The 23,572-nt window shown below is 36.2% G+C and overlaps 1 protein-coding gene across 1 annotated transcript in view; it reads left to right on the forward strand.

The window, feature by feature from the left end:
• SGCZ (sarcoglycan zeta) overlaps nucleotides 1-23,572 on the forward strand; it is a 319,472-nt gene that overhangs the window by 258,195 nt on the left and 37,705 nt on the right. Inside the window, exon 4 of the mRNA XM_017877508.1 lies at nucleotides 5,804-5,926. Within this exon, the coding sequence (XP_017732997.1) occupies nucleotides 5,804-5,926 (123 nt within the window). The remainder of the gene's footprint in view (nucleotides 1-5,803; nucleotides 5,927-23,572) is intronic.

Consider the following 23,572-nt stretch of genomic DNA (forward strand, 5'->3'; position numbering starts at 1 on the left):
TCTTGCTAGCGGTCTGTCAATTTTGTTGATCTTTTCAAAAAACCAACTCCTGGATTCATTGATTTTTTGGAGGGTTTTTTGTGTCTCTATCTCCTTCAGTTCGGCTCTGATCTTAGTTATTTCTTGCCTTCTGCTAGCTTTTGAATGTGTTTGCTCTTGCCTCTCTAGTTCTTTTAATTGTGATGTTAGGGTGTCAATTTTATATCTTTCCTGCTTTCTCTTGTGGGCATTTAGTGCTACAAATTTCCCTCTACACATTGCTTTAAATGTGTCCCAAAGATGCTACTATGTTGTGTCTTTGTTCTCATTGGTTTCAAAGAACCTCTTTATTTCTGCCTTCATTTCGTTATGTACCCAGTAGTCATTCAGGAGCAGGTTGTTCAGTTTCCATGTAGTTGAGCGGTTTTGAGTGAGTTTCTTAATCCTGAGTTCTAGTTTGATTGCACTATGGTCTGAGAAACAGTTTGTTTTAATTTCTGTTCTTTTACATTTGCTGAAGAGTACTTGACTTCCAACTATGTGGTCAGTTTTGGAGTAAGTACGATGTGGTGCTGAGAAGAATGTATATTTATTGATTTGGGTTGGACAGTTCTGTAGATATCTATTAAGTCCACTTTATGCAGAGTTGAGTTCAAATCCTGGATATCCTTTTTAACTTTCTGTCTTGTTGATCTGTCTAATGTTGACAGTAGGGTGTTAAAGTCTCCCATTATTATTGTGTGGGAGTCTAAGTCTCTTTGTAAGTCTCTAAGGACTTGCTTTATGAATCTGGGTGCTCCTGTATTGGCTGCATGTATATTAAGGATAGTTAGCTCTTCTTGTTGAACTGATCCCTTTACCATTATGTAATGGCTTTCTTTGTCTCTTTTGATCTTTGCTGGTTTAAAGTCTGTTTTATGAGAGACTAGGATTGCAACCCCTGCCTTTTTTTGTTTTCCATTTGCTTGGTAGATCTTCCTCCATCCCTTTATTTTGAGCCTATGTGTGTCTCTGCACATGAGATGGGTCTCCTGAATACAGTACACTGATGGGTCTTAACTCTATCCAATTTGCCGGTCTGTGTCTTTTAATTGCAGCATTTAGCCCATTTACATTTAAGCTTAATATTGTTATGTATGAATTTGATCCTGTCATTATGATGTTAGCTGGTTATTTAGCTCGTTAGTTGATGCAGTTTCTTCCTAGCATCGATGGTCTTTACATTTTGGCATGTTTTTGCAGTGGCTCGTACCGGTTGTTCCTTTCCATGTTTAGTGCTTCCTTCAGGAGCTCTTGTAGGGCGGGCTTGGTGGTGACAAAATCTCTCAGCATTTGCTTGTTTGTAAAGGATTTTATTTCTCCTTCACTTTTGAAACTTAGTTTGGCTGGATATAAAATTCTGGGTTTAAAATTCTTTTCTTTAAGAACGTTGAATATTGGCCCCACTCTCTTCTGGCTTGTAGAGTTTTTGCCGAGAGATCCACTGTTAGTCTGACGGGCTTCCCTTTGTGTGTAACCCAACCTTTCTCTCTGGCTGCCCTTAACATTTAGGAAAAGTGGTTTAGTGGATGACTCACAGTTCCACGTGGCTGGGGAGGCCTCACAATCATGGCTGCAAGCAAGGAGGAGCAAGTCACATCTCACATGGCAGCAGGAAAGAGAAGAGGTTGTGCAGGGAAACTCCCCTTTATAAAACCATCAGATCTCATGAGACCTATTCACTGTCCTGAGAACAGCAAGGGAAGACCTGCCCCCATGATTCAATTACTTCCCACCGGGTCCCTCCTATGATATGTGGGAATTGTGGGAGCTACATCTATATATGAAATTTGGGAGGAGACACAATCAGACCATATCACAGTGTATATTTGTATTTATATTTCTTGAAAGCAGCTTATTTTGTTTTAAACTCAGTTTGGTTTTGGTTGGTTGATTGGTGTGGCCTTTGGCAATCCTGAACCGGGATTGCTAAGCATAGAGTTTAGTTTACAATTTTGAATCTCACTTTTGTTTTCCCTGTGGAATTTTGAATCTTTTAGTAATACTCTTCTTCAGGGCCTTGAAAATATTGACAGACATCTAAGATTAAACTGTGGAGTTATATAGAAAAGAAAGGATGATCATGCCACGTTTGAGGAAGACACACTAGAAACAAGCAGCTGTATTCATTTTTATCTTTGTTTTGTTTTCTTCGAATTACTGCTAAATACTACCAAGAGGAATATTGAAAGATTCCTCTTTTTTTGTTGTTTTGAGGAGTCTTTGAGCCTCTTTGAGGATTTTATATACTAGAAGAAAATTTCCAATTCATGTATTTGACTGATGTAATGTAGAAAATACAAAGACTAGTGTTTAAATTACTGAATTCTCTCTCCTTGTCAGCCAAAGATGACTTGGCTGTTGATTAAGACTGCAACAGATGTGAAAGTTCCAAAAAAGTGATGGAGCCAACTCCGAGAGAAACAAGACATTGGCTTTATGGTTGTCCTTGGTGATGGTGGTGGTTTTTTTCTTTTAACAATGTATGTAGAGGCCGGGCTCGGTGGCTCATGCCTGTAATCCCAGCACTTTGGGAGGCCAATGCCGGCAGATCACACAGTCAAGAGATTGAGACTATCCTGGCCAACTTGGTGAAACCTTGTCTCCACTAAAAATATAAAAATTAGCCAGGCGTGGTGGCAGACACCTATAATCCCAGCTACTCAGGAGGCTGAGGCAGGAGAATCACTTTAACCTGGGAGGTGGAGGTTGCAGTGAGCCCAGATCACACCACGGCACTCCAGCCTGGCGAGAGAGTGAGACTCTGTCTCAAGGAAAAAAAAAAAAATGTATATAGAACATTTAAAAAACTAGAGAAAATATTTCCACATATATCTAATACTTCAATCTTTTTATGGAACCTGTTATTTTGCCTCCATCTTTTCTTTTTTTTCTTGTCAGTTCTCTTTCCTTCTTCTATCCTTGACTTCTCTTTGTTGATTGTGAGTTTATTGGCATAAACTTTCTCAGAGATATTCCCAAGGAAGCATTTCGTCTTGGTACTTTAGTTAGCAAGTTGGTGTTTAAGATGACTAAGAAAATATAGCACTACCCAGATAATCCCATATCCCATGATCTACTTGTTAAGGAATCAGAGCTCCATAACTGGAGTCATCTAGACTCACTGCTTTCCTGCAACACTGGCATCATCATTAGTGGATTAAGATTGAATGGGGCATTGTTGCTCCTCTTAGCAACTGAACCCTGCCTTGACCTAGCTTAGAGAACATGTGATGTTACATGAAAAACAGATGAGTAACACAATGCATATTAGAATATAATAAAATCAGTTTCATAAAGCCTAACATATTAACTTTAAACATAAATATCCCTAATAATTGACTGCATCCCCAAGAACATATCTTGTCATTTTCCATTTGCAGGACAGAAAAGCAATGTATGTAAATGCAATATATTCAAAGATTATTTTCTGATTTAGAATATTTATTTACTATCAGTGCATTGCTAATTGCCTGTAATTTTGCCTTCTGTATGCTAATATGATGAATAAAGTGTAGTCTGCAGTATTAATTTTTATGTCTATTTTTCAATTGGATGGCTCTGCATGCATTTATTTATGGCTTAGATGCATCTCATCTATGTGTGTAAATATTTTCTTGTTTGCTTATTTGCCTTTGCTTATTGGCATTTAATGAACTAAGATTTCACCTCACTTTACCATATCCAGACACTGCTCCACTTATTTTTCTGATAGTTTATATGTCATGCAATATAGCATTTTATGTTAATAAGGTATTTTTCATATAATGACATTAAGTGTTATGCCAAGAAAAGTCTTGCTATTATGTGTGTGTAACGTTATCTAATGTACATCTATGCCATTAAAGTCAGTGATATATTTTTACAATCAATTATGCTCAGCAACTGAGTACATTTGAAAGAAGCAATGTAGTGTAAATATTGAGGTTTTATGTGTAGATATCTGAAGGATATCTGTAATATCTTTCAGGCAGTTCAGGGTTAATGTATGCTTGAGTCCCTCAGAGTAAGTCACATGTATTAACACATTGGCCTCTGGCACAGTTTTTTGAATATCACCCAATAGTTGGATTACTAGGGCTCATTGTCTTCCATGGCACAAAATAAGATTAGGCTATGATTAGAAGAAATCACACTCAAGTGAATACAAGCTGCTGAAATAATGTTTCCAAGATCAAATGCAATAACTATGACCAAGGACAATAGGTCTTCAGTGGTTTCCATATTTTCATTAAATTATATAAGGAAAGGTCTTTATTTTAAAATTTTAAAAGCATGAGTTATATTTTAAAATCTGTTGTTTTGGACTTGACAGCCCAAAAGTTTAATATTATAGTTTTAATATTACTTAGATATCTCTAGTTGAAGCTTTTCAAATTTTTTATGTGGTCCTGGAAGCACGTATATAATTTCAGAATATTAAAAAAATACATATTGCTTTTGGAGAAATTGGCTTATATGTTACTAGGGTTTAAAATTATCTTTTTTTCTCTTGTTCAATGCTCGTCAGCAGCTAGGATGGTGGGGAGGAGTAATTTTTTTTGCAGCCTATTGGCTAGCATTGGGAGTAGTGCTGAGGTGGGGTTAGGGACCAAAAACTGGATGAAAGCTTAAGTCAAGTATTCATTCAGCTGTTTAATATTCATCTATTAGGGCTGCTAGAAGCAGACACATTTCCTAATTTAAGGATATTTTTGAATACAAAGATGGATGTCCTCCTTTGAGCTCCTAGGTGTCATATATCTAATAAATAATGTGAATATATAAAGACAAATGAAAAGAACTATGCACAACATGTGTGATTCCTACTTCCCTGACTCAGCTGGGTTCTGTCTGATAAGAGCTTTTCATATAAATAGAAGATGAGGAATATTTCTAATCTTAATAGGAGTGAGAACTATAGATCCATATGCCAAACGTGTTATGCCCAAAGAAAGAAATTGGTATTATGGGAAGATCACTTATCGCTGTCCATTATCTCATATTTCTTCCTCCTCAGTTAATATTCATCTTCAAGGCCCAGTTAGATTTTCTTGCCAAAGCCTAATGCTCAAACTAATTGTGTTTTCCAAATATGGAAGCTGACTTTGAGTTTTGTGTATCGATTAGTGTGTAGAATTGGCCAATAAGTTGGTTTTGTAATTACATTTATTTAATACAGTTTTTCAATAAATCAGGAAAATTATTTTTTGGAAGGTACATTACAGACCACTAAGAAAATTATATATATAATTTCAAGATGTACTATAAAATTGATTAAAATTCAGTTATATCAAAGGGTAGAAAACATCAATATTAGAATCTATGGCATGTAGACTAACTAAAGATTCATAATTGAATAATGCTTAACAAGTCCCCCGTGAAGTGGCAAGCATGGGTACTATTGTCTGCCCTGCAAAGGGAAGGCATGAGAGTCACTCAGTCCACAAGTACTTATTAAACATCCAGCAGGTGCCAGGTATGATGCCAAGTTTTCAGCCTGCAACAGAGAACAAAGCAAACATTGTCTCTTTTTGTGGATATGTGAAGGGCTCTTAACTGGCTAAACTCATACACTATGTCAGGCATCTAGAGGTCACCTGTATGTCTAACCAGCCTAGCACAGAAATATGTTACCAAATTAGCCTCTTGAAAATGGTGACACTTTAAAAATACTAACTCAGATGCAAAAAATACAGAAGAGATAAATTAAATAATATATGCATTTCTAGTCTGTTTCCAAAAAGTACATGTTAATGGTTTCCTGCATACCAGTTTCATTTTTAAACCTTTCCTCTGACCGTAGGAGCTGATGCTGTGGAAGCTCAGTGTAAGAGATTTGAAGTGAGAGCCAGTGAAGATGGCAGGGTGCTGTTTTCTGCAGATGAAGATGAGATTACCATTGGTGCTGAAAAGCTGAAAGTTACAGGTACTGTAGATGGAGGTCTTGGAAAATGGTTTACTTCTTTAAAGAACACAACTGCACAAGAAGCTACTTAATAAGATGGATAAAATAGAGTCTTACATAATCATAGCGTTTGTTTTTCAAATAGTCTTCAAATGGACGGCACTGGTTGTGGTTGTAGAAGAGAGTGCAAATATTAGCAGCCTTAATGACATAAAAATAAAGCCGTCTCTCAGGTGGAGGTAGGTGGAAGAAAATGATGTGGCTGGGCGGGGTAGAGATAAGTGCAAATTCTGAGTAAAGGTGACTAACAAATCATAATTTGGGAGTATTATTTTAAAATAAGAGACATGTGAAGGAACTAAAATGGAAATTTTAACTTTAGAATTAAGTAAGGGGGGAGTTATCATAAAAGTAAACTAAATTCATTTTATATAGCGTTCATAATTATCCTCAAAAGTATGTAAATAACAAACTAATGCTATGCATGTATTATTTCAAAATCATTATTATAATATTGGGGTCATTAAAGTCAACCAACAGCTGAAATTAAAATTTTAAAAAAGGTAAAAGTGGGACCAGGAGTGGCAAATAATTTGATGACAGTTTTAAGCACAATCTCTTCTGAATTACTTGATTCACAACCATGAGAAATTTTATTTTGATAACATATTTAACAATCCTTTGAAAGTACCCAAGGAGGTCTACATTTTAAAAAACAAAAAGAAAATAATAAAGTATAGTTGACTTAATGTTTCCCAAACTTGAGTTTGGAAACAGCTCTTGAGTATCTATCCATATTAATTTGGGTCAAACAGTTCTGTGGGTCATGTGAGAGCAGTTAGCATGGCAGTTGAAGAACATCAACTCTGTTCTTGAGCTGTTTGGGTTGAATCCTGCCTCTGCCTCAATATATTCAATTTTCAATGCCTCTGTTTTTCCCTCATCTAAATGACTGAAATGATAGTAACTTTAGCGGTCAAATTAAATGCATGTGTGTGCATTTGTGTGATGAGAATGTGCTCAGTCCGTAATGAAGATGTTGTGTTGGCTCTTTATATTTATTAATGATGATAATATTGATATTACAAATGTCGGAGACAAGAGGGCTTGTGTTGATTTCGAGAAAGGTGTGTTAAACTAATGCAGGAACAGAAAGCCAAATACCACATGTTATCATTTGTAAGTGGGAGCTATAAGTGATGAGAACACATGGACACATAGAGGGGAGCAACACACAAATAATCTGTACAACAAACCCCCATGACACACGTTTACCTCTGTAATAAACCTGCACATGTACTCCTGAACTTAAAAATTTCAAAAGGCATATTGGCTGGACATAGTGGCTCATGCCTATAATCCCAGCACTTTGGGAAATAGAGGTGAGAGAATCGCTTGGTTCAAGTCCAGCCTGGGCAATATAGTGAGACCATGTGTCTACCACAGTTGTTTACAATGAACCAGGCATGAAGGTGGGTGTCCACAGTCCCAGCTACTCAGGAGGCTGATGTGGGAGGATAGCTTGAGTCCAGAAGGTCAAGGCTGCAGTGAGCCAAGATCATGCCAGTGCAGTCTAGCACAAGTGACAGAGACAGACCCTCTCTCAAAAATATATACAATAAAATAAAAAGATATGTTATTAAATGGTGATGAAATTCAACAGCGATTATTGAATGGGGACCCTCACTGTGTATCCGCTGGCCTGAATCAAATCCCACCACCCTTATTCCCACCCCTGTCCCTCCTTTCCCTTGGGAGCATGTTCTGCTGAGAGGGTGGAGCCTCCACCATTGGGTGAGTGTTTAGGATGGTCCCCATGAATACTTACCTGGTTGATGTCCATTTTTCTTAAGACCTCTTGGGAAGGCTAGGAAAGGAGGCATGTATGGAGGGTACAGATTGACCTTCTTGAGTCCTGAGTTAGGAGAGCAGGGACAAAGAAAGAGAGAGAGAGAGAGAGAGTTCTGTTTGGCACAGAACACAGACAAATCAGAAAGGACATTGGTTGTAGGGCCCTGAGCACTCACATTTGAATTGCTTATTGATGAGTAAGTGAGGTGCCCTAGGGTAGAAATGCCTTCAGGGGAACTCGGCAATATTAATAATCTTTGAACCCTGGTAATGCCTATTGGTCATCACTCTTGGGACCAACGTAAGCCTGAGATAAATTTCAGGACATTACAGAACTTATCAAAAATATATTTAAGCCATATTCAGATATTCTCACTGGGTACTTTACAGTCATAAGTAAAGGGAGATTCTAGAGCTCTTGGCAGCTTTTACGATCTCATGGAATTTTCACTTCTTCTGATATTTATATTACCTTTCCCTGTCTCATAATTGTTCCAGTGAAGTAAAGGCGGATAGTCACATTCATTTTCTGCTTTTGCTTAGTAGCCCGGATACCATCCTTGAAATGTTGCTTGGACTAAGTGCTTTCTTAGCCCAAATAGGCAAGAAAGTGCTTCCTGAAATATCTAAGTTTTTCTGCTTTTCAATTAAGTGCTTTAAGGCAGTTGTCTCTTCTCTCTCCCTTTCTATTTCTCCTTTGGTCTGTCTCTCTCCCTTCTTCCTCCTGTTGCTTCTCCTGCTTCCCCATCCCATATGTGTATAAAATGTTCTCAATTGATCTATATTTTCTAATCATCTCAGATACCCCTAGTTAATTATATGTCAGTGTCATATGCATTCTGATGATCTTAATAAAATAATAAAGTTACAGCAGATTATTGTAAAAGGTTGAAACATAATACTTAGAATGAAAGAAGTACCCACAAACTGTGAGAGTGCCAGTAGCAAACAACGTTGACTTTTAACCTGATGCGGATGTACAATAGGCTGAACATTGTTAATGAATAAATGGTAAATTATAGAATATTTCATTTGATTAGAACTCTCCTCACTAAACAATCACATGTGTTTGTCTCCTACAAGAACCCATTTACCACTTACACACCCTAGAGTCACAAACATACACACAGGCACATAGACAAACTAATTCTTGCCAGGCCTTTACTCCTTTACCAGAATAGCAGATATGAAATTTATAACAGCTTCATTCTTTCCCATGATACTCCTTAAAGAAAGAAAAATAAAAAATATCAAAGGCAAATATAATTTAGAATTTCATGTGCTTAGAGGAAAAAAAAAAGTGTGTAGCACAGCATGCAGTTTTAGAGCATTAAGATTGATTAGTAACCTCATATATACTTTAAAGTAGTGCTTGAATCATTTGACAAATAACAGTACAAAGAGACAGTGACTCCAGGGTGTTTCATATAAATTAGATACCTGTGCTGACAGGACTTCAGTTAGATGTGACGAGAGATGTGTGTGAAGTTTATTCTAGAATTTCAAATTTGTGGCACAAACTTATTTAAGCAATATTTATAGGAATTAAATTGGATCCCTTTCAGCTTTTTATTTTTTGAGCGATGCCATCTTATAAAGGAACTTGTCTTTCAGGATGACGTCAGTGGATGGATTCATTTAGACAAGGGGTGTGTCTGTACATCTGAGGCAAGATCAGTTATGACTATAGTAATTCACAGATCTAGGGTAGCTCATGATATTTACATTCACTCTACCTACAAAGCAGCAGGGATTTACCTGATACATTCAGATACTCATGGGTGCGGGGGGACAGAAGTAAAATGGTAAACACATACCTGAACACCACCACCTATGAATGCCCCATCACCACAAAGAGTAATCACATGCTTAAGGTTTGTAATTTTTCACTCTTGACATTACTTGTCTTGCCCAGCAGAAGTCTGCTTGAATCTTAATATCATGATAGTTATTTGACCTTAACATGTCCTCTCTGTATCACTGAATATATAGGAGTTTTATACTTTAGCTCACCTATGCACAATTGAAAACTGTATTTTTATTTTGTATTCCCTACTATTGGCCAAAGGTATGACTGAATCCAATTATCTTTTGAGACCTACTCAACAAGAACAACAAAAGGAATAAACCTTTACACACAGAAGTCTCTTAAATTTAGTGCTTTCAGGCAGAATCAGTCAACTGCACTCTGCAGTTTCATTCGTATTCCACATAGTATATTAACTTTAGAAAACAAATTTCACGAATAAGCCACTCTGCTTTAACAAGTGAAAGACATCAGCTCTGTAGAATTGTTTCATGATAAATTAAAAGCTATTAGTTAGACTTAGACCTAGATCTGTTTTTTTTTTTTTCTGATGTAAAAGAGGACAATAGCTAAATGTACCAAGAGAAAGCATATCTATTTTTTTAGACAGTAGCAATTAAAACTGACAACCTGAAAGTATCGTGAAATCCCACTCTGCATCCACCCAGTGCCCTAGTGTTTGTTTGAAAGCCAGGAGTATCAGTCCTTTGCCTCCATTCTAATTGAATGGTTAGAAGTCTAGACAAGTTCCGATGCTTGTTTGACAACATAAGAAAGGACTTTCTGAAGAGCTGTCTTTTAAATTAAACACCGTGCTTCTGGGTTACACTCAATATCTTCTGGTTTGTTTTTATTAGTTCATCTTCTACATCCTTGTTCTTGTCTATTAAATTGGCACACTGCGATGGGGTCAGCTTTGGACTCAACCTTTCTATTAGATAGGCCATTGTTCCTCTTCGCTGTCCAAATGCCAAGAATGCGGTAACACTCAGGCAACAGAATGGAGCCACTTTGTCCAAATAGCCCGTGAAGAAATGTGATTAGGTGCTGAGAAAAGGAACGTGCAATCACTTCATTTTCTCTGGTGAAGCATTAAAGTTTGTAGACCTGGATCAGTCACTCAACTAGTTTTCTAGTTGCTTTTTAAACTTACTAAGAATAAAAATTTCCAAGACACCAAATATTAGTACCGCCTCACCTCCCTCTCAAGTCTCCAGGTGAATCCTGATTTCAGGTTTTGAAGTGTATAAATAATAAAGAATGCCATCTTCACAAAATAAGCTGTTTCCTCTAAGCACCTTACCAACAGACCTCTTCATGATTTATTTTTTTTTAAGTTTTAAATATTTCATATAGTTTTGTGAAAGCAAAACTTCTTGAAAATATCATTAAACAACAGAAAGGTGAAATGGGAGAACAGTCATAAAAGAGGACAGTTCATTCCTCCACCTCTACCTGCAGCCACCAAAAAAGTGGTTATATCAACTCTCTTCTCTTTATAGAGGTTTTAAAATTGTCCATTTGATGTTTAAAGTGTCTCTTATAGCTTTAGGTCTTAGACCCACAAAATCTCTTGGAGATATAATTTATCCTGCCATTGTATCAATAAACATTCTGATTTCCTATATATCATGATGTTAAAAACATTCATGGCTGGGCGCAGTGGCTCACGCCTATAATACCAGCACTTTTGGAGGCTGTGGCGGGCGGATCACGAGCTCAGGAGATCGAGACCATCCTGGCTAACAAGGTGAAGTGCCACTGCACTCCAGTCTGGGCGACTGAGTGAGACTCCGTCTCACAACAAAACAAAACAAAACACAACACAACATAGATTACTGGCCAGGTATGGTAGCTCATGCCTGTAATCCCAGCACTTTGGGAGGCCAAGGAGGGAAGACCACTTGAGGCCAGGAGTTTGAGACCAGCCTGGCCAACATAGTGAAACCCCCATCTCTAGTAAAACTACAAAAATTATCCAGTGTGCTGGTGGGCGCCTGTCATCCCAGCTGCTCGAGAGGCTGAGGTAGGAGGATCCCTTGAACCCAGGAGGCTGAGGTTGCAGTGAGCCAAGATCCTGCCACTGCACTCCAGCCTAGGTGACAGATTGAGACTCCATCTCAAAACAAACAAACTTAAAAGAACTGTATATATAGAATATGGCATGCAAGACTTGCTCACAGTTAATTTATCTCCTTGCTGGCCATCATTCAGCGCTGGTATTTGCACCTGGATTGAAGTCTTGGTCTTCATATATACATATATACACACATATGTACATTATATATATATATATATATATATATATATATAAAATTATGTTCTATGTACTGTTCAGCCAACCAAGGACCACATATACAATGGTAGTCCCATGAGGTTATGATGGAGATAAAACTTCTTATCACCTAGTGATGTCATAAGCATCCTAAGGTCAGAGGGCAACATATTACGTATATGTTTGTTGTGATGCCAATGTAAACAAACCTACTTTGCAGCCAGTCATAGAAAATTATAGCACATACAGTTGTGCACAGTACATAATACTTGATCATGATAGTAAATACTTACTGGTTTATTATTTACTATAATATACTGTGGTTTTTATCATTATTTTAGATTATACTCTTTCTACTTATAAAAAAGTTAACTGGAGAACATCCTCAGGCAAGTCCTTCAGGAGGTATTTCAGAAGAAGGCATTTTCATCATAGGAGATGACAGTTTCATCTATGTTATAGTCTCTGAAGACCTTCAAGTGGGACAAGATGTGGAGGTGGAAAACAGTGATATTGATGAACCTGGTTCTTTATAGACCTGGGCTACAGGGTATTTTCTTAGTATTTAGCAAAAATGTTTTTAAGAAAATCTTTAAATAGGGAAAAGCTTATAGAATAAAAGTATAAAGAAAGAAAATATTTTTGAATAATAAGATTATTCAGAAAGAGTTTAGTTTTGTACAGCTGTACATGTTTGTTTTAAGCTAAGTGTTTGGCAAAAGAGTCAGAAAGTTTTTTTTAAAAGGCATACAATGTAAAAATGTTTAACTAAGTTAAGGTATTTTTGGGAGAAAGAATAATTTTTTTTTTTTTTTTTTTTTTTTTTTTTTTTTTTTTTTTTTTTTTTTTTTCTGAAATGGAGTCTCACACTGTTGCCCAGGCTGGAGTGCAGTGGCGTGATCTCTGCTCACTGCAACCCCCACCTCCTGGGTTCACCCCATTCTGCTGCCTCAGCCTCCTGAGTAGCTGGGACTACAGGCGCCCACCACCATGCCTGGCTAATTTTTTAAATATTTTTAGTAGAGACGGGGTTTCACCGTGTTAGCCAGGATGGTCTCCACCTCCTCTTGTGATCCGCTCGCCTCAGCTTCCCAAAGTGCTGGGATTACAAGTGTGAGCCACTGCACCCGGTCAAGAAAAATATTTTTAAATAAATTCAGTGTCACCTATGTGCACAGTGTTTATAAAGTGTACAGTAGTGGATAGTAAAGTTCCAGGCCTTCACATTCACTTACCACTCACCGACTCATCCAGAGTAACTTCTCATCCTGCAAGCTTCAGAACTGGAACTGCCCTATAAAGTTGTACCATTTTTTAAATCCTTTACATCATTATTTTTACTGAACCTTTTCTGTGTTTAGATGCACAAATATTTACCATTACGTTACAGCTGACTATAGTATTCAGTAGAGTTAACAATGCTGTACCAGTGTGTAGCTTAGGAGCAATAGGCTATACCGCTTAGCCTAGGTTTGTCAGGATTTTTGTAACTGCACTCTATGTTTGCACAATGGCGAAATCACCAAATGATGCATTTCTCAGAACATCACCCTGTTAAGAAACATGTGACTGTATATTTACATAAATGTCTGTGTATATATAAATGTATAAAATATATTTAAATATATAATGACAATACATTTGACTTATTGAATAAAATCAAAATCTTTGAATCCATATTATAAAGAAATAAATAAATATCATTTTTTACAATAGAATGCCAACTAAAAGTGTACAAGAAATGATGGAATTAGAAAAGCAAAGCAACATCTGACAATCATCTGAGTCATATTTATCTCAGGCAAAAATATCAATGGATGATAAGAGTAATGGGAGAAAGTGATATGAGACATGAATTTTTTTTATATATTCCAAGCACATTTTAAAAACATTAATTTTAATAGGGGAAAAAGTAACTCCAGTGGGAACCTCTGGCTGTCCCAGTCTCAGTCAACTAGTGAAAGTAACCACCACCAGTAATGGGCCAAAGAGACATCTGGCAACATCTGATAAGATGTTAAAGGAAGAAAAAAATAACTTCTATATTATATCAGACAAAAACATGTAAGTTGAGCGTTTACCTGAAGATAGTTAGCACAATGTGAAATTGAGAAACATTTTGGAAGATATTAAGGTTGTGAATCAAGGAAAAGCTGAGAAACTGTTGAAGGAAACTGGACCTTTTCTAGCTGTGTATACCACATGACTCTAGATTGGATTCATTGTCTACAGAGTGAATTACTGGAACAGATGGTTTTCTAGTTATCTATTTCTCTGTAGCAAACTACTCCAAAACATAGTGGCTGTAAAACAACGATAGCATTTATTTTGCTCGCAACCTGCAACTTGAACAGGCTTCGGTGGAGGTAGCTGATCTCTGCTCCAGTGGGCGATGGCTGAGACAGCTGAGAATTTGGGGGCTGGTATCATTTGAAGACTGGCTCACCCCCATGCCTGGAAGTTGATGAGACCTTAGATAGGACTATCTGTCAGAACATCTACCTGTGGTACATCCATGTACCTCAGTTTCCTTAATTCATGGTTTGAAGAGTAAGCCTTCAAAGAGGGAGAGAGGAGGAAGAGAGGAGGAAGCTGTACCAAATTTTCTGAAACAGCTTCTACCATTTTATAAAAGGAGTGCTAAAGAACTTGCAGATATGTTTTAAAGCCAATCAGATTTAGCAAAGTTTGAATGAAGTCCCAAAGAATATACAAGAGTTTTTTAAATTTTGCACATGACTTTTCTTTAGGTTAAAAATTGTTTCAAACAAAAAATTGCAATAAAATTATTAATAAACCACAGGTAACATGTTTCAGAATACAAAAGAATTCCTCACATGTGTCTTGATCAGCTTAGGGTCCCATAACAAAATACCATGAACTGAGTGGCTTAAATAGCAGAAATTTATTTTCTGTTTTGTTTGTTTGTTTGTTTGTTTTTTGAGACAGAGTCTTGCTCTGTTGCCCAGGCTGGAGTGCAGTGGCATGATCTCAGCTGACTGCAATGTCTGCCTCCCGGGTTCGTGCCATTCTCTTGCCTCAGCTTCTTGAGTAGCTGGGACTACAGGCACCCGCCACCACACCTGGCTAACTTTTTGTATTTTTAGTGGAGACAGGGTTTCACTGTGTTAGCCAGGATGGTCTCGATCTCCTGACCTCGTGATCCATCTGCTTCGGCCTCCCAAAGTGCTGGGATTACAGGCATGAGCCAGTGGGACTGGCCAGAAATTTATGTTCTTACAGTTGTGGAGGCTAGAAGTTCGAGGTCAGGGTGCTAACATGGTCAGGCTCTGATAAAGACTCCTTACTAGCTTGCAGACAGCTCCCTTGTTGCTGTGTCTTCGTGTGTGTGTGTGTGTGTGTGTGAGAGAGAGAGAGAGAGAGAGAGAGAGAGTGAGTGAGAGAGAGAGACACCTGTTGTCTCTTCTTCTCATAAGGGCACTAATCTCATCAAGAGGACCCCATCCTCATGACCTCATCTAAACCTAATTGTCTCTCAATATACCATCTTCAAACTCAGTCACATTGAGGGTTAGGATTTCAGCATATGAATTTAGGAAGGACACAGTTCAGTCCAAAAGAACATGGTAAAATCGTATTAAATATTGAAGAAAATCAAAATTGAGGATACAATCTTAAGTTTCAACTCTGAAGACCTAAGGGGAAATAAATTACATAGTGCAGGTTTGTAGCTTTCTGATGGTATGAGTGTGATATCGTGCTAGATCTCTGAGATTCCAGACACATCAATGGCTATGCGGTCCTCAGCCTATTTCCCTTGAATATCAATTGCCTTGGTAAAGGGTTTATACTAGCTAAATTCCAAACAATGGAAGATTGTAGTACCTATCTGTGGCTGAAACACAGGCCTTTTGTGGTATTAAATGAAAGAGAATCCTGCAGTTTGGGTCTACTTTATTTCTCCCTTTGTTCTTCTCAGTGACAGTATCAAACCTATGGTCACTTTACTCTATGGAATGTATCATGTCATTGCTGCAACAGAATCTCACTCCCAATTACTCTGGCCAAGTTAGGAGCTCTGATTCCTCTAAGCCTTGCACTGGTGTTCAGAGGTAGGCTGGAGCTCACACTTTGACAGTCAAAACTTTCCCCTGGAAGAAGTTTTGAATAGGCTTACAGGCCAAGGTTCGTGTTCAGATTGAAGTCCCCAAATCCTGACTTTATGGGGGAAATGACCAACTAAACACTGATTATAAACTTTTATTTTGAGATAGTTGTAACTGTACATACAGTTGTAATAAATAATACAGAGAGAATCTGCAACATTCATCTAGTTTTTCTCAATGGTAACATCTTATAAAACTGTAGTACCATGTTACAACTAGGATGTTGACATTGATCCAGTTAAGACACAGAACAGTTCCATCACTGTGGGCATCCCTTATCTTTTTGAAACCTCACTCACTTTCCTCCACCCTCACGTTAACCCCGACAATCACTTGTTTATTCTTCATTTCTACAGTTTCGATGGTTTAAGAATGTTAATTTAGAATCATATGGTAGTTACTTACCTTTCCAGATTTTCTTTTTCACTCAGCATAATTTCCTGGAGATTCATCCAAGTCGTTGTATATGTCAGTAGTTGCATTTTTATTTCTAATTGGTAATCTATGGTATGAATGTATCACAGTTTATTTTAATTATTCATCCATTGAGGAACATCTGGGTTGTTTCCAGGTTTTGGTTATTATGACCAATGCTACTATGAACATTGTGTATGAATTTTGTGTGAAAATTTTTTTTTCTTTATCTGAGATAAATATCTAGGGGTGTGTTTGCTGGGTCATATGGTAGATGCAAGTTTTGTTTTATAAACTTTTTTTGCAGAATCAATATAATAGTTCATATCCTTTCCTGCAAGAATTCAATTTCTTCACATCCTTTCCAGTCTGGTGTTGTCATATGATAATAGCTGTGTAGTAATACTTCATTGTGTTTTAAGAGACAGGGTCTTGCTGTGTTGCCCAGGCTGGTCTTGAACTACTGGGCTCAAGTGATCCTCCCAGATCATCCACCTATATAGTTGGGACCACAAGTATTTGTCACCTTGCCTGACTCATTGTGCTTTTAATTTGCATTTCCCTAATAACTAATGACATTGAATACCTCTTTATATGTTTATCTGCCAGCCATATATTCAGTTTAGTAAAATGTCTATAAATCTTTTGCCCGTTTTGTATTTAATTCTTTGTGGGTGTTTTTGTTATGGTTTTGAGGTTCTTTCCATATTCTAGGTAACAGTCCTCTATAGGATATATATAGGTTTGCAAATATTTTATCCTCCTCTCGTAGCTTTTCTTATTCTATTAGTCAAGTCTTTCATGAGACAAATTTTTAATATTTTTGAGGTCTAATGCACTATTTTTTTAATGAATTCTGCTTTTGGTATAAAATATAAGAACTATGTGCCTAACTCTACATAACAATATTTTCTACATTTTCCCCTAAACTTTTTATAGTTTTGTATTTTACATTAAATTCTATGATATATTTTGGTTGATTTTGTACAAGATGCGAGTTTTAAGTCAATCCTTTTGCTTTTTTTCTGTTGTGTATTCAGTTGTTCCAAGCTTTCTCTTCCTCCATTGTTTCTTTTTACACCCTTGTCAAAACTCCATTAGGCATATTGATGTGTATTTCTGGCTTCTCTAATGCATTCTATTAATCAGAATATCTATCTCTCTGACAATATCACATCTGATTACTGTAGCTACATAATAGACCTTTACATTAGGTAAAGTGATTACTCCAATTGTATTCTTTATTTCAATATTATTATTGTTATTCTTGGGCTTGGGCCTTTATATACTGATTTTTGAATATGTGTTTCTATTCTGTTATTATATATTGACTTTAGAATATGTATTTATAGTCTTCAAAATATTCTTGCTTTAATTGCCTTAAACCTGTACAAAATTTAGGAGAACTGTCATTTTACTATATTGAATCCTCTGATCCATAAAATGTTCTGTCTTTTCATTTATTTAGTTTTCCTTGGTATCTTTCAGGAATAATTTTAAACTTCAGCATAAATTATCTGCAAATGTTCTGATCAATCTTTAAATTTGCTTTGAAGTGATTATAAATAGTATGTTTTAATTTTTTAATTTTTAATTTCTGTGGCAGATAGTATGTGTATATATTTATGGGGTACATGAGATGTCAATGCAAGAATGCAGTGTGAAATAATTACATCATGAAGAATGGCGTATTCATGCCCTCAAGGATTTATCCTTTGAGCTATAATTCAATTATACGCTTTAAGATACATTTTAAAATGTACAATTAAGTTATTGACTATGGTCACCCTGTTATGCTATCAACAGTAGGTCTTACTCATTTTATCTTACTATTTTTTGTATTCAATAGTCATTCCCAACTCACCTGACACAGCCCAACTACCATTCCCAGCCTCTGGTAACCATCGTTTTACTATGTTCACGAGTACAATTGTTGTGATTTTTAGATGCCACAAATAAGTGAGAACATACGATGTTTGTGTTTCTGTGCCTGGCTTAGTTCATTTAACACAATTATCTCCAGTTCCATCCACATCGATGCAAATGACTGGATTTTTTTTTTTTTTTTTTTTTTTTTTTATGGCTAAACAGTACTCCATTATGTATAAGGACCACATTTTCTTTATTCATTCATCTGCTGATGGACACTTAGATTGTTGCCAAATCTTCGCTGTTGTAAACAATGCTGCAACAAACATAGGCGTGTAGATGTCTCTTTGATATACCATTTTCTCTTCTTTTGAGTGTACACCCAGCAGTAGGATTGCTGGTTCATATGGTAGCTCAATCTTTTTTTCTGAGGAAGTTACAAACTGTTCTTTATGGTGGTTGTACTAGTTTACATTTCCTCTGATAGCATACAAGGGTTCCCTTTTCTTTGCATCCTCACCAGCACTTATTATTGCCTGCTCTTTGGATATAAAAGCCATTTTAAAAGGTAAGATGATACCTCATTGTAGATTTGATTTGCACTTCTCTGATAATCAGTGATGTTAAGCATTTTTTATATGGCTGTTTGCCATGTGTGTGTTTTATTTTGAGAAATATCCATCCTTTTGCCCATTTTTTGATGGAATTTTTAGATATTTTCCTATAGAGTTGTTTGAGCTCCTTATGTAATCTGGTTATTAATCCATTGTCAGATGGGTAGTTTGCAAATACTTTCTCCCAGTCTGTGGGTTTTTCTTTCACTTTGTTGACTCACCTTGTGGATTGTAACAGCAAAAGCTTTTTAACTTGATTTGATCCTATTTGTCCGTTCTTGCCTTAGTTGTCTGTGCTTGTAGGGTATAGCTCAAGAAATGTTTGCCCAGACCAATGTCTTGGATAGTTTATTCGATGTTTTCTTCTAGTAGTTTCATAGATCTATATCTTAGATTTAAGTCTTTAATCCATTTTAATTTGTTTATTGTATATGGCGAGAGACAGGGGCCTAGTGTCATTCTTTGGCATGTGGATATCCAGTTATCCCAATGCTATTTACTGACAGACTGTCTTTTCTCCAGTGTATGTTCTTGGCACCTTTGTTGAAAATTAGTTCACTGTAGGTGTGTGGATTTGTTTCTGGATTGTTTATTATGTTTTATTTGTCTACGTGTCAGTTTTTATGACAGTACCATGCTGCTTTGGTTGCTATAGCTCCACAGTATAATCTGAAGTCAGGTGATGTAGTCCTTCAGTTTCCTTCCTTTTGATTAGGATAACTTTAGCTATTCTGGGATTTTTTTGTGGTTTCAAATAAAGTTTAGGATTTTTTTTTTTTTTTAATTTCTGTGAAGAATGTCAGTGGTATTTTGATAGGGATTGCATTGAGTCTGTAGATTGCTTTGGGTAGGATGAACTTTTTAACAACATTGATTCTTCTGATCCATAAACATCAACTAATTTTTTCATTTTTTGGTGTCCCTTTCAATTTCTTCATCAATGTTTTATAGTTTCCATTCTGAACATTTTTCACTTCATTGGTTAATTCTTAGGTAATGAATTTTATGTGTGCTGTTGTAAATGGGATTACTTTTTTATTTCTTTTTCAGGTTGTTCACTGTTGGGATACAGAAATGCTACTAAATTTTGTATGTTGATTTTGTATCCTGTAACTTCAATAAATTTGTTTATCAGTTCTAATCATTTTGGGTGGAGTCTTTAGGATTTTCTAAGTATAAGATCATATAATCTATAAACAAGGATAATTTGACTTGTTCGTTTTCAATTTGGATGCCCAAATCTTTCTCTGGTCTGATGGCTCTAGCTAGGACTTCCAGTACTATGGTGAATAACAGTGGTGAAAATGGGCATCGTTGTTGTATTCCAGATTTCACAGGAAAGGCTTTCAGTTTTTCCCCATTCAGTATGATACTAGCTGTGAGTCTGTCATATATAACTTTTATTATGTTGAGGTATACCCAGTTTTTGGAGGGGTATTTTTGATTCAGCATTGAAGCCATTGGATCCTAGGCTTTTCTTTACTGGTAGATATTTTATTATAGCTTTGATCTTGTTACTTCTTACTGGTCTGTTCCGGTTTTGAATCTCTTCTTGGCTCAATCTTGGCAGATGGTATGTGTCTAGAAATTTGTTCATTTGTTCTAGATTTTCCAATTTGTTGGCTTATAGTTGCTCATAGTAACTGCTAATTACCTTTTGGCAGTATCAGTTGTAATGACTCCTTTTTTCTTTCTGATTTTATTTATTTGTATCTTTTTTTCTTAGTTTGGCTAAAGGTTTATCCATCTCTTTAACTTTTTAAAACCCAACTTTTTGTTTTATTGACATTTTGTACTTTTTAGAAAATTTTAGTTTCATTTATTTCTGCTCTAATCTTTGTTTCTTCTACTACTTTTGGGTTTGGTTTGTGCATGCATTCCTAGTTCTTTAAGATGCATTGTTTCACTGTTTATTTGAAGTCTTTCCCCTTTTTCAATGTAGGCACTTATATCTATAAACTTCCCTCTGAGTACTATTTTTGCTGTATCCCATAGGTTTTGGTAAGCTGTGTTTATGTTATTTGTTTCAAGAAATTTTTCCATTTCCTTCTTCCTTTGTTCATTGACCCACTAGTCATTGAGGAACACATGGTTTAATTTCTATGTATTTGTATAGTTTGCAAAATTCCTGTAGTTATTAATTTCTAGTTTTATTTTATTGTGGTCTGAGAAGATGCTTGATATATTTCAATTTTTTGAATGTTTTCAGACTTATTTTGTGACCTAATATATAGTCTATCCCTGATAATGATCCAGGTGCTGAGGAAAATAATGTGTTTTTTGTAGTCATTGAATAAAATGTTTTGTAAGTATCTATGATATCCATTTGGTCTGTAGTGCAGAATGAGTCATATATTTCTTCATTGATTTTCTCTCTCGAATAGGTCCAATGCTGAGAGTGCGATGTTGAAGTTTCCAGTTATCATTGTATGTGGACATATTTCTCTTTTTCATTCTAATAATATTTTCTTTATATATTTGAGTACTCCAGTGTTGGGTACATATATATTTAAAATCGTTTCATCCTCTTGCTGAATTGATACCTTTGTCATTATATAGTGACCTTCTTTGTAGCTTCTTATAGCTTTCGTCTTGAAATCTATTTTGTCTGATACAAGTATAGCAACTCCTACACTTTTTTTTTTTTTATTTTCATTGGCATGGAATATCTTTTTGCATACCTCTCTTTTCAGTCTATCTGTATCTTTATGGTCAAGTGTGTTTCTTATAGGTAACAGATCAATGGGTCCCGTTTTTTCATTTATTTAGCCTGTCAACATCTTTTGATTGGAAAATTTAGTCCATTTTTTTTCGGTTTTTTTGTTTTTTTGTTTTTTTTTTCATGGTCTTCTCTTCCTTCTTAATTTCATTCCTGTATTCCTTTAGTGAAGGTGATTTTTCTCTGGTGATAGGACTTAGTTTCTTGTTTTTTAGTTTTTTTTGTATCTATTGTACACTTTTGGTTTGAGATTACCATGAGACTTGCAAATACTATTTTACAACCCATTATTTTAATCTGGTAAGAACTTAACACTATTTGCACAAAGAGGAAGAAAACTACTAAAAACTCTATGCCTTGGCTTCTTTCGCTCACTTATAAAATTTTTGTGTTTTTTTGTTTGTTTGTTTGTTTATACCTTAGTGTACTGAGTATGTCTTGAAAAGTTGCTGTAGTTACTATTTTTGAATGCTTTATAATTTAGTCTATTTAGGATAAGAGTAGTTAACACACCACTGTTACAGTGTTAAAATAGTCTGTGTTTTTCTGTTTACTTATTATGGCCAGTACATTGTATACCTTTAGATAATTTCTTACTGCTAATTAATGTCCTTTCCTTTGTGGTCAAAGTAATCCCTTTAGCATTTATTGTAGGACAGAGCTGGCACTGATGAAATCCCTCAGCTTTAGTTTATCTGGGAAAGTTTTTATTTCTTCTTCATATATGAAAGATGTTTCTGCTAAATAAATACACTATTCTAAGGTAAACTTTTTTTTCCTTCAGCACTTGAGATATGTCATACCACTCCCTACTGGCCTGCAAGTTTCCACTAAAAAGTTGGCTGCCAGACCTATTGGAGCTCCATTGTATGTTATTTGTTTCTTTTGCAGCTTTTATAATTCTTTATCATTGACTTTTGAGAGTTTGATAATTAAATGCCTTGAGGTAGTGTTCTTTGGGTTAAATCTGCTTGGTGTTCTATAACCTTTTCGTACTTAGATATTGATACCTTTCTCTAGGCTTGGGAACTTCTTTGTTATTGTCCTTTTGAAAAAACGTTCTACCCCTATCTTTTCCTCTACCTTCTTTTAAGGCCAATAACTTTTAGATTTACCCCTTGAGGCTATTTTCTAGATCCTATAGGCAATATATTGTTTTTTATTCTTTTGTCTCCTCTTACTGTGTGTTTTCAAATAGCCTGTCTTCAAGGTAATTATGTCTCCAGCTTGATCAATTCTGCTATTAAAGAACTCTAATGTGTTCTTCAGTATGCCAGTTATATTTTTCAGCTCTAGAATTCCTGCTTCTTTGTGTTATCTTGAATTTCTTTGAATTTTCTCAGTGTAGCTATTTTAAATTCTCTAAAAGGTCATATATCTCTGTTATGTGTGACCTTTCTCCAAGATTGGTCCTTTTGCTATTTTCAGTTCATTTGTTGAGGTCATGTTTTCCTGGATAGTATTGATATTAACAATGTTCTTTGGTCTCTGGGCATTGAAGAGTTAGGTATTTATTGGAGTCTTCACTGTCTGGGATTATTGTAGTCATTCTTCTTTGGAAGACTTTCAGGTATTGGAAAGGACTTGGGTGTTATGATGTAAGCTGTATCTGCTATAGGGTGTATCCCAAGCCCAGTAAATGCAGTGGTTCCTGCACAGTCATATAGGTTTTTGGTATCTGCATATTAAGCCTTGATGGTCTTGGACAAGAACTGAGAGAATTCTCTGGATTATCAGGCAGAGACTCTTGTTCTCTTTCCTTACTTTCTCAAAAAAAAAAAGAGTCTCTCTGTCCTGAAGGTGGGGGTGGAGTGACACAAGGACCCCTGTGGCCCCTACCATTATTGACTACACTTGGTCAGAACTGAAGCCAGCACAACACTGGGTCTTGTCCAAGGCCTCTGTACCTCTCAGCCATTGACAAAGCCAGCCAGGCCTGTGTCTTTTTCTTTTCAGGTCAGTCAGGTCCCCTGGGCTTCAGGTAGATCCAG

The sequence above is a fragment of the Rhinopithecus bieti genome, unplaced genomic scaffold (genome assembly GCF_001698545.2).
Source record: "Rhinopithecus bieti isolate Rb0 unplaced genomic scaffold, ASM169854v2 scaffold_10584, whole genome shotgun sequence".
Lineage (NCBI taxonomy): Eukaryota > Metazoa > Chordata > Mammalia > Primates > Cercopithecidae > Rhinopithecus > Rhinopithecus bieti.